Here is a 12,041-nt window from a genome sequence, read left to right as displayed (position 1 = left end):
TGATGAATGTGATTAATGCAGCAAGAAGGGTTTAATTTGTCTAAGTTATTAACACATAGTTAATACTGATTAACGGCATAATTAATGAAACAGGAAAGATTTTTATTGATTAGTGGGATAGGGAAACATGGGAAAAAAACAGGATAAGTTGTAAATTAAATTCTCTTTAATTTAGAAAAAAAGATGTTGGAATAGTGTAACGCTTTATATCCATAGTCTAAACTAATTAATTTTAGCTTTGTATGACTCATTCTTTCTACAGACCAATAAGATACTAAGAAACCATATAACTCAGTTGGGAGAGGAAGCGTATGTATAATACTGTCATAAGAAAACATAACCCACAAAATTCATTAATTTTGTTTTTTTTTAATGTTTTGTTTTCATAAAAGTCCTTTTCTTTCTTATCCAATCAAATGTTTTTCTTTTCATGTAGTTCCTCATTTTTCCTTTTTCAAGTGCAAGAAAACAAAGCAAAGGCATAACAAAGTTCTCCAAAAAAAATAAAAAAATAGATTTTACCACAGCAGCCTGTAGCAAAACATCTAATCCAGGAGGAGGATAACTTCAAATCTCCATAATAGATATTTTAGACTCTCCGCACATTGATTTTTTTTTATAGCATTTTAAGAGTTTGATTATGATTGTTTTTTAAATGATTTTTTACTTGAAAATAAATTAAAATAATATTTTTTATTTTTTAAAAATTATTTTTGATATTAGCACATCTGAAAACACCAAAAAATATTAATTTAAAATAAAAAAATAAAAACAATTTATATTTTTTTAAAAATACTTTAAAACATAAAAAAAAACAAACAACAACTTAAAAGTACCAGAAAATTTTAAAGATGAAGGAAGTAGATGATGAGCTTGTACAACAAGTCCTTTTTAATTAGGTAATGAATCCTCCGATGATTAAATTAATAAAATAAGAGAGGAAATGTATGTGCCCTTAAAGGCCTACAATCTCCGATAATAACATGTCACCATAAAAGACTTAAAGGGACGTTTTCTAGATAACTAGCGAATATTTTTATATATCTTCACCCTTTATTTTGCCGGGTCGGATTCAGTTTAATGCATTTTTAACTTTGAATCAGACCTAGTCCGGCCAAAACAGTGGAGACATGCTTCACTGAACAGTGATTTCTCCCACACGAGATGCAGCAAAATGCTACTTCTACAAAACCCGCGGCACAATTGTAAAATTGAGGGGGGTCCTACCAACATAAAATACTTTTTTCTTAACCGAACGGTAATATGTGTGGCTACGAGTGAATCTTATCTGTAGCTACACTACCAAACACTCACTAAACCAAAGTTTTAAGGGTAAAAATAAATAGCTGATTGGTTCCTTTCTCTTATCCTAAATTTCCTTATTTTACAGATGAAGGGCAACATTGATAATATGAGCTTTCTTAAATTAGTTATTCTTATTAGAAAAATCAACATTTCTAGTGCTAAGAGAGATAAAAGAGATTTGGATAGTGGTCGGAGTCGTTCCTTGGCTAGGACGACTCACCTTCTTCAACTTCTTTAAGAGCACGAGCTAATCTAGGTATCAATCTTCTTTTCCACCACATATTTCTCTTTCACCATCCTAAAAATATATTCATTACCAAGGAATTTCGGTAAGAGATCGAGGGATGTGAGTAGATATATATATATATATATATATATATATATATATATATATATATATATATATATATATATATATATATATGAGTGAGTTTCCTGGCTATTTGAGTATCTAACCTAGTTTTCAAGAGATATGGATTCATAGGTCGAGTGTCACATTTCTAGAAAGTTGCAAAGAGGTCGCGCAACTAACATTAAATGTTAGTATTTACCTGTTTTATGTAATATTTTTTGTTTCGATCCAGTTTTCTTTTTCAAGTTTTCTAACTCCAAATAAATCAATAATCTTGTCTCTTTAAATAACAGTTTGGATGCAATATATATTTATAGTTGTTGGATTTAGATCCTTTGTGACGTGTTTTGTAATGTTCATTAAATCTAATTGAATGGATATGATTTATTACATATATAATAAAAACAATAACTATTTAACTATATATTAATTACTACGTACTCTGTAATAAATATTTAAAGATCCTGCTAATATATAAGCGTCCTTGTAACACTTGTTTAGAGTCATTCCATGCTTATAATCAATCACAATAATATTTCCCTTTTTTTATTTAGAATTTATTGTAAATACTTAAAACTATTACCATATAAAATAACATGCACTTAAATCATAATAAATGCATTCAGCTAACACTCAATTGATGCTCTAAGGACAGTTCTGATTAGCTTTTTCTATAATTTAAATCACCGCAACAAATATAATGAGAACAGAACATGCAAACATTGGAAAACTTTTTTTTTTTCTTTTTTTTTTCTAAACGCAAACTGTCCGTATCACCCAATGTTGAAACCCTGTCAAATTAACGAGGTAGCTGCGAGGATCGTCGAGACACACACCGGCACATGAATACTGGATAACGTACGTCGCCTGAGAAAGTAGCAGATCAATGCTCTTGTTTATTATCCAGCAGCCAGACTTGATCGAAGGTCAGATTTACTTTTGTTTATCATCCAATGAGGACGGCTTTTGATGGCTCGTAATCATAGCTCCGGTCGACAAAACAAGCGAAAGACGAAATATAGAGTGGATCTGGTTGGTTTCTTGCTTAGAAATGGTGGTCCATTCAAATATCTTCAGCAGTGGAGCACTTACGCGGAACCATAGAATGCTTCCAAGACCAATAATTGCATTGCTGACATCAGAATCTCCCTTCGTCGTCTAATAAGCATATTGTCTAATTGTATCCATGCCATGTACGTGGTATGACATCCACCCACCCAAAATTAACGATTAACATTTGAAGGATATAAATGACTTTTAATACACGTTTCTGATTATGTTTTTACCCACATCAATATCAAAGGCAATATTCATGTAGATCACATCAATATATATATATATATATATATATATATATATATATATATATATATATATATAATCTCGCTTTATTAATATTAATAATGTAACAGTAGTCGAATGGAGGAGAGTAAGCTTCCGCATGTTTGTCGATTAATATTATTAATGTATCACAGTGAAAAAACGCCAGCCCTTTTTGGTATTACATTAGTTAGATAAATTCTAAAATTTTTTATTTAAATTTTTTATATATATTTTTAAATTATTTTAATATATTATATAAAAAATAATAACAATCATATTTTCAAATTCGATATTATTACATTTCAGATATTTACCTAGATAGGATTTGTGGGCCAGGCCCATGATGAGTGGATGCATAAATCATGGTCTGCTATCAATTACCATTTGGACTGGGGCTCTAAGCGAGATGTATCACAGCTTTTTCAACCTTTTGTTAAGTCAATGACTAAAATAACCTTTTTCCTGTCCGTTTATGAAACCTTTTTCTCCGTTACCCATGTTTATCCACATCCACCGAACCTTTTCTCCGTTGCCCACACACATCTGCATCACCGCCGCTGCTGAGTTTGTATGGGAACGACAATTAAGGTCAATGCGAAGGGGAAGAGGAGGGAAGAAGATGGGAGGGGCAGAGGAGAGAGAACGTGGCAGGTGTGTTTTAAAACAGCAACCAAAGTAAATCCTAGGTTGGTGTTTGGGTCTGCTGTTGCAGCTGCGGTTAGAATTAAAAGTTTTCTTAAAGCGTTTGTTTAATATTAACCATACTTTTTTTCACGTGGCCCCACTTCAAAACTGAGTACCAACCTCAGTTTGTGAAAAGCAATTTACAATCGCTTTTCGTTGCTGTGTTCTCCTCTCTCTCACCAACACTGTATAAATTTAATTAACAGTGCAAAACTTTCCCGGCGCTCATCTTCCCCTCTGTTCCCAAATTACTGTTATTAACTTGAAGGTTTTCAGAAAAACTAGACTTTTGACAAGTGGCAAGATTCAGTGTCTTCAAAAAATATAAAGGAGCTTCGAACACTAGCAACTTTCTCATCAGCTCCACCAACAAAACGATGTTTCCCCTTTCCTTGGATGATGGCCACACAATTGATGTCATGGCCATGAATATGAGGGCGAGCAATTTCATGCTAGGATTCCTCGTCTGTGAGAGAAGCACTGTTTTGTCATGGAGCAAAAATACGAGTTGACTGAAATGAAGACTATTTATCCAAAGTGACTGAAGTAAAAAAAAAAAAAAAAAACATGTTTTTGTTTTACTTTTGTTTTAATAATGGTGTTACTAAAATAATCTTTTAAAAAAAAAATTTTGTGCAGAGGCCGTGTTGTAATTTTCTTTTTACATGAACATTTAAAATGCCTGAATATCTTTAGCATTGAATTTTTTATTTTGCTCCTTAAACTCGTTTTTTTTTAATATATTTTTTACATTTACTTGCATTACCTGGTCTATCATTGAATTATTATTTTATTTTAATTTTGGTTTTTTTTAATTAATATAACTTTTTTATGTTTTTTTTTCAAATAATTTGATAGGACACTGAAAAACTTTTATTAATGTACAAGAATTATTCAATTCGTAATGTAATCATAATTATAAAATAACAATATTATTTTTCCATTATATATATTGATATATGTCTTTTTAGATAATTTTACAATCAAACCTCATACAAAAAGCATATTAACCAAACATAAAAAATTGTTTTTTTTCAATCATAATTTTAACTGTATTTTTAACCAAATATATCAAACTTTAAAATAAATCTCACAAAAAATATTTTTTATTAAATTATTTTTTTATTAATGACTTAAAATGTGTTTGTTTATGCGGCAACGGTTACGTTATAAAGAAACAACAATTTTAATGCCTGTTTGATTAAAGTGGTAGGCAACGTTTTTAGTTTATGAAACTCACTGAAAATCGCATAGAAACGGAAGAAGCAAGATATATCTACTTTGTTGGCACTATTCACTTTTTAACTAAAAATCATTTTTTATATATTTTTTTCAACAAAAAGAATTTACGTTAATTCATATATTTTTATGGAGTGAATTTGATTCTTGTACAAAGCAATTATTGATTCAGGCCAACTCATCCAACATTTCGTCAATTTTGATTTTAATTGACCAAAATCAAGAACACAAGGGGTAAAACCAAAAGGCACTGATTTACATGTTTTTTCCTTTTACTTTCTTTTTCATTGGTGGAGAGAAGAAAGCAGCCTTTACCACCGACTACTGTTTTTTTTCTTTTTGAAAAAACAGTACCGATGGGAAGGGAGGTATCTCTTCCTTTGCCTTTGAAGAAGACGATCATTTGCTATAAACAAAGAGGGTAAAAGGATGGTTTTTGCCTCTCTTTTATTTTCATTTCGATTCCATGACTGCTTTTTTTCCTCTTTTTTTTCTACAACGCCTAGTGCAAGTTTACATTGACTAGAATTGGTGCTAAAAAGTCAAGAATTCAACCTCAAATTAACCTACCTGCATTTTTGTCCTCCTTCAAGACTTGAACGTTTGTATTGTTTTTTTTTTATTTTATGGTGGTCAAATTAATTTAGTTTCTACGAACATCCTCAGTTGTCTTAATTAAAATAAAGCACCTGAGGATTTAATCCGTTGATAATATATATTTTCTTTCACTACTTGTTTAATTCTAAACCAAGTCTGTGGTCGCTGTTTTCGAACAAGTCTAAGCTTACTACAGAACTGGTGTTGTATTTAAGGCGTGTGGTGACCCGACTCTCCATTCACCTCTTCACTTCTATCACTGTCTCTTTATCTTTCCTTCTCTAGCTTGCATCCATTGCCTCAAGAGGGCGGGGGAGAGAAAGAGCAAAAGGATGTGGGCAATTGGATTGGTTGTTGTAGCATTGGTTGTGGTATACTATAGTCATTTGATTAGCAAATGGAAGAATCCTAAAATTGATGGGGTTCTCCCTCTAGGCTCCATGGGCTGGCCCCTCATCGGAGAAACTCTGCAGTTCATTATTCCTGGAAGATCTCTAGACCTCCATCCATTCGTCAAGAAAAGGATGCAAAAGTACGTAATATGCCATAGTCTGTGGATTGTTAGAAAGAAACAAAGTCCATGCGTTTACTTGCTTGCTTATTAATTTCACTACCAACGAATTGATATATGAATTCCCTTGTTTCAGGTATGGACCGATCTTTAAAACCAGCTTAGTTGGTAGGCCTATCATTGTGTCCACTGACTATGAAATGAACAAGTACATCTTGCAACATGAAGGAACTCTGGTTGAGCTATGGTATTTGGATTCATTTGCCAAGTTTTTCGCTCTTGAGGGTGAAACGAGGGTGAACGCCATCGGCAAAGTTCACCGATACTTGAGAAGCATAACTTTGAACCACTTTGGCGTTGAGAGCCTGAAGGAATTATTGCTTCCTAAAATAGAAGACATGCTGCACACCAACTTAGCAAAGTGGGCTACTCAAGGACCTGTTGACGTCAAACAAGTTATTTCAGTTGTGAGTACACCATTTTCAGCTGGCACACTAGTATTAATTAACATTTTCTAAATCTAATGCATGCGTCTGCTTAATTATAACCTGCTTCTTCTTTTTCTGGCTGTAGATGGTTTTCAATTTTACTGCGAACAAAATATTTGGTTATGATGCTGAAAACTCGAGAGAGAAGCTAAGTGAGAATTACACAAGGATCTTGAACAGTTTCATCTCCTTGCCCTTGAATATCCCTGGCACTTCCTTCCACCAGTGCATGCAGGTAAACAGAGGAGTCCCTCAAACATCACTTGAAGTTTTTATTTTAATTTCTACTCATCAGGAATTGGGATTCATCGATAACATGTCTTTCTTTTGATTCAGGACCGAGAGAAGATGTTGAAAATGTTGAAGAATACACTGATGGAGAGACTCAACGATCCATCAAAGCGTCGGGGAGATTTTCTTGATCAAGCCATTGATGATATGGAGACAGAGAAGTTCTTGACAGTGGATTTCATCCCCCAACTCATGTTCGGGATCTTATTTGCCAGCTTTGAATCTATGTCAACCACTCTAACTCTAACATTCAAGTTTCTTTCAGAGAACCCCCGAGTAGTTGAGGAATTAGCAGTATGTGTTCACTCACACCTTTTATCAATTCTTTTTTAAGCTTCCAAATTAAAAATGCCACTCTGTTCACACCCGCACGCACTAATTGTTTCATCAGGCTGAGCACGACGCAATTGTGAAGAACAGAGAAAATCCAAACTCCCGCCTCACTTGGGAAGAGTACAGATCGATGACTTTTACCCAAATGGTTAGCTTCCACGTTCTTGCCTTTTGTGTTACAATTTTACATCAATATTTCGACTCCCTTTTTTTTAAGATGAATCTTTTTTATCCTCATGGAATATGTGGTCAATCATCCACAGGTCGTCAATGAAACACTTAGAATTTCCAACATCCCACCTGGTCTGTTCCGAAAGGCATTGAAAGATTTCCAGGTCAAAGGTATGCCACCAAAACCAATTCTTAATTCAACATTTCTATGCTTTCTTTTTCCAAACTGTTCGATCTAATGGATTGCTTGTGAAATTTCCAGGATACACTGTTCCAGCTGGTTGGACAGTAATGATTGTTACTCCTGCTATTCAATTAAATCCTGAGACATTCAAGGATCCAGTTACATTCAACCCATGGCGGTGGAAGGTGAGAAATTCTACCTTCACAAAATCTCGGGGAGGATTAAAATCGATTCACTGTCACAATCATTTATACGCTTGCCATTCCTGCTCTTAATTGATATAGACATATATTTTTTAATTCCTTACAACAGGAACTTGACCAAGTTACCATTTCCAAAAACTTCATGCCATTCGGTGGCGGCACAAGGCAATGCGCCGGGGCGGAGTACAGCAAGCTGGTCTTGTCGACTTTTCTTCATATCTTGGTCACCAAATACAGGTAGATTTGATTTTTTCTCTTGATAGGCGTCATACTTGAACGTTGAGGTTACTACATGGAATATATTTTTTATCACGGAGTTTTTTTTGTTAACTGTTGCGTTTTTTTTTGTAATGGCAGGTTTACCAAGGTCAGGGGAGGAGACGTATCTCGCACTCCTATCATTTCATTTGGCGATGGCATCCAGATTAAGTTTACAGCCAAGAACTGAAGTAGTTTTTTTCCCTTACCTCTGGAAGTGCATGTTCTTAATCAACTTTTCTTATGCACTTGTTTATAAGCAAATAGAAAATAATAATGATCCTTCCTCGTCAATGAAAGAGTCTCAAACCTCACACCGTGAAGAGGACGAAGTTAACCTTTTTATGTAGAATATTACATGTGTTAAATAATATTTATGTAATCTTATTTATTAAGGGTAGAATAGTACTTTCAGTTTGACCTATATATACTTTATTTGTATTTAGGTTAACATTAAGCATTCATAATATACCGATTATTCAGAATTCTAGCCTCCTTTCTCTATTTGATCTTAATTAATTTAACATGGTATCAGAGCTGGTTTTATGAAACGAGGCTTAATCCCAAGCACAAGTTCGCGGATCCAACTATTTTGGTAATTTTTTTAGAGTGATATTTTGTCTTCCGCTTCTGCAAAATTTGGTATTTTGTCAGTTTCTGCAATTATTTTGGTATTTCGTCTACCCTTCAGCTTTTGCAATTTGGTATTTGCATTCAGTTTCTGCAAATTGGTTTTGTGTTTTGGAGTAATCGTATAATTTTGAGAAGATATTTGTTTAGTTTCTGCAATCTCTGTTCAGTTTCTGCAATTTGGTATTTTGTTTTCCGCTGCTTTTGCATTCTGGTTCTCTGTGATTGTTAATTATGGCTACTGAAAGAGATGATTCGCTTCAGTCTGTGAGTGTGAGGTTGGATGGGAAGAACTATTCGTATTGGAGCTATGTAATGCGAAATTTTCTTAAGGGTAAGAAGATGTGGGGGTATGTTAGTGGAACTTATATAGTACCTAAGAATATTGAGGAAGGGGATGCTGTTTTGATAGATACATGGGAAGCAAATAATGCAAAGATCATTACTTGGATCAACAATTCTATTGAGCATTCGATAGGTACACAGTTGGCGAAGTATGAGACAACAAAAGAGGTTTGGGGTCATCTGCAAAGGTTATTCACGCAATCAAATTTTGCAAAACAATATCAATTAGAGAATGACATACGAGCTCTTCATCAGAAGAATATGAGTATTCAAGAGTTTTATTCTGCTATGACAGATCTTTGGGATCAATTGGCTCTTACAGAATCAGCAGAATTAAAGGCATGTGGTGCCTATATTGAGCGTAGAGAGCAGCAACGATTGGTACAGTTTTTAACAGCGCTTCGCAGTGACTTCGAAGGACTTAGAGGTTCAATTCTGCATCGTACTCCACTGCTTTCTGTTGACTCTGTTGTCAGTGAGTTATTGGCTGAAGAAATACGTCTTCAGTCTTATTCTGAAAAGGGAATTCTTTCTGCTTCAAATCCTTCTGTACTAGCAGTACCTTCTAAGTCATTCTCTAATCATCAGAACAAGCCTTACACAAGGGTTGGCTTTGATGAGTGCAGTTTCTGTAAGCAGAAAGATCATTGGAAGGCTCAGTGTCCTAAGTTGAGACAGCAGAATCAAGCTTGGAAGTCTAGCAGTCAGTCACAATCTAATGCTCATCGACCACCTCAGGGTTATAAACCACCACACCACAATACTGCAGCAGTAGCTTCCCCAGGCTCTATTACCGATCCTAATACTTTGGCTGAGCAATTTCAGAAGTTTCTCTCCTTGCAGCCACAAGCAATGTCCGTTTCTTCCATAGGTCAGTTGCCTCATAATTCCTCAGGTATGTCACACTCTGAATGGGTCTTGGATTCTGGTGCTTCCCATCACATGTCTCCAGATTCCTCATCTTTTACCTCAGTGTCCCCTTTGTCCTCCATTCCTGTTATGACTGCTGATGGCACTCCCATGCCCTTAGCAGGTGTTGGTTCTGTTGTCACACCTCACTTGTCTCTCCCTAATGTTTATCTTATTCCAAAACTCAAATTGAATCTTGTGTCTGTTGGTCAAATATGTGATTCTGGTGATTATTTAGTCATGTTTTCTGGTTCTTTTTGTTGTGTACAGGATCTGCAGTCTCAGAAGCTGATTGGGACCGGCCGTAGGGAGAATGGACTATATATTTTGGATGAGTTAAAAGTGCCAGTTGCTGCTGCTGCCGCCGCTGCTGCTACTGCTGATTTGTCTTCTTTTCGTTTGAGTCTTTCATCTTCTAGTTTTTATTTATAGCATTCCCGTCTAGGTCATGTTTCATCTTCTAGTTTTTATTTATAGCATTCCCGTCTAGGTCATGTTTCATCTTCTCGTTTGAGATTTTTGGCATCCACAGGAGCTTTAGGAAATTTGAAAACTTGTGACATTTCTGATTGTAGTGGATGTAAACTGGCAAATTTTCTGCTTTACCTTTTAATCGAAGTATTTCTGTTTCATCTTCACCATTTGATTTGATTCATTCTGATGTATGGGGACCTTCTCCTGTTTCCACAAAAAGGAGGGTCTCGATATTATGTCTCTTTTATTGATGATCATACTCGTTATTGTTGGGTTTATTTAATGAAACATCGTTCTGAATTCTTTGAGATATATGCAGCTTTTCAAGCTCTTATCAAAACTCAACATTCTGCTGTGATCAAATGTTTTAGATGTGATTTGGGTGGGGAATACACCTCTAATAAATTTTGTCAAATGCTTGCCTTAGATGGAACCATCCACCAAACTTCATGTACAGATACTCCTGAACAAAATGGTGTAGCTGAAAGAAAACATAGGCACATTGTTGAAACTGCTCGTTCTCTCTTGTTGTCTGCCTTTGTTCCTAGTGAGTTTTGGGGAGAAGCTGTTCTTACTGCTGTAAGTTTGATTAATACAATTCCATCTTCTCATAGTTTGGGTCTATCTCCTTTTGAAAAGTTATATGGGTATGCCCCTGATTATTCCTCATTTAGAGTCTTTGGTTGTACTTGTTTCGTTCTTCGTCCTCATGTAGAACGCAGTAAGCTATCCTCTTGATCTGCTATTTGTGTCTTTCTGGGTTATGGTGAAGGTAAAAAGGGGTATCGTTGTTTTGATCCAATAACTCAGAAACTTTATGTGTCTCGTCATGTTGTCTTCCTTGAGCAAATACCTTTCTTTTCTATTTCATCCACTACTCATAGCCTGACAAAATCTGATCTTATTCATATAGATCCTTTTTCTGAGGATTCTGGTAATGATACCTCTCCCTATGTTCGATCAATTTGTACTCATAACTCTGCAGGTACTGGTACTTTACTCTTTGGCACACCTGAAGCTCCATTCTCATCTACAGCCCCTCAAGCTTCATCTGAGATTGTGGATCCACCTCCACGTCAGTCCATCCGCATTCGTAAGTCCACAAAACTACCAGATTTTGCTTATTCTTGTTATTCTTCATCATTTACTTCCTTTTTAGCTTCTATTCATTGTCTCTTTGAGCCCTCTTCCTATAAAGAGGCAATTCTTGATCCGCTTTGGCAGCAAGCTATGGATGAGGAACTTTCTGCTTTACATAAGACAGATACTTAGGATCTGGTTCCTCTACCTCCTGGTAAGAGTGTTGTTGGTTGTCGTTGGGTGTATAAGATCAAGACTAATTTTGATGGGTCTATTGAGCGATACAAAGCTAGGCTGGTTGTAAAAGGATACTCTCAACAGTATGGTATGGACTATGAGGAGACATTTGCCCCGGTTGCAAAAATGACTACTATTCGCACTCTTATTGTCGTAGCTTCGGTTCGTCAGTGGCATATTTCTCAGCTTGATGTTAAAAATGCATTCTTGAATGGAGATCTTCAAAAAGAAGTTTATATGGCACCCCCTCCTGGTATTTCACATGACTCTGGATATGTTTGTAAGCTTAAGAAAGCATTATATGGTCTCAAACAAGCACCTCGTGCTTGGTTTGAGAAATTCTCTATTATGATCTCGTCTCTTGGCTTTATTTCTAGCAGTCATGATTCTGCTCTTTTTATTAAGTGCACTGATGCAGGTCGTATCA

The 12,041-nt window shown here is 35.2% G+C and overlaps 1 protein-coding gene across 2 annotated transcripts; it reads left to right on the top strand.

The window, feature by feature from the left end:
* Positions 1 to 5,303: 5,303 nt before the first annotated feature.
* Positions 5,304 to 10,464, top strand: LOC133679799 (cucurbitadienol 11-hydroxylase-like). 2 transcript variants are annotated; one of them, XR_009836208.1, is made up of 10 exons: positions 5,304 to 6,032; positions 6,148 to 6,478; positions 6,585 to 6,734; positions 6,836 to 7,084; positions 7,182 to 7,271; positions 7,387 to 7,465; positions 7,557 to 7,663; positions 7,791 to 7,918; positions 8,039 to 9,785; positions 10,094 to 10,464. XR_009836208.1 is itself a non-coding variant. In XM_062102497.1 (9 exons), exons 1-9 carry the CDS (start codon positions 5,833 to 5,835, stop codon positions 8,127 to 8,129), a joined length of 1,425 nt encoding a protein of 474 aa, XP_061958481.1. In that variant the 5' UTR covers positions 5,304 to 5,832; the 3' UTR covers positions 8,130 to 10,464. The 2 variants fall into 2 exon arrangements, 1 of the variants encoding a protein (XP_061958481.1); XM_062102497.1 differs by having other exon boundaries at positions 8,039 to 10,464.
* Positions 10,465 to 12,041: the final 1,577 nt, after the last annotated feature.

Source organism: Populus nigra, chromosome 19, assembly GCF_951802175.1.
Source record: "Populus nigra chromosome 19, ddPopNigr1.1, whole genome shotgun sequence".
NCBI lineage: Eukaryota > Viridiplantae > Streptophyta > Magnoliopsida > Malpighiales > Salicaceae > Populus > Populus nigra.
This window is presented reverse-complemented; position numbering and strand designations above follow the sequence as displayed.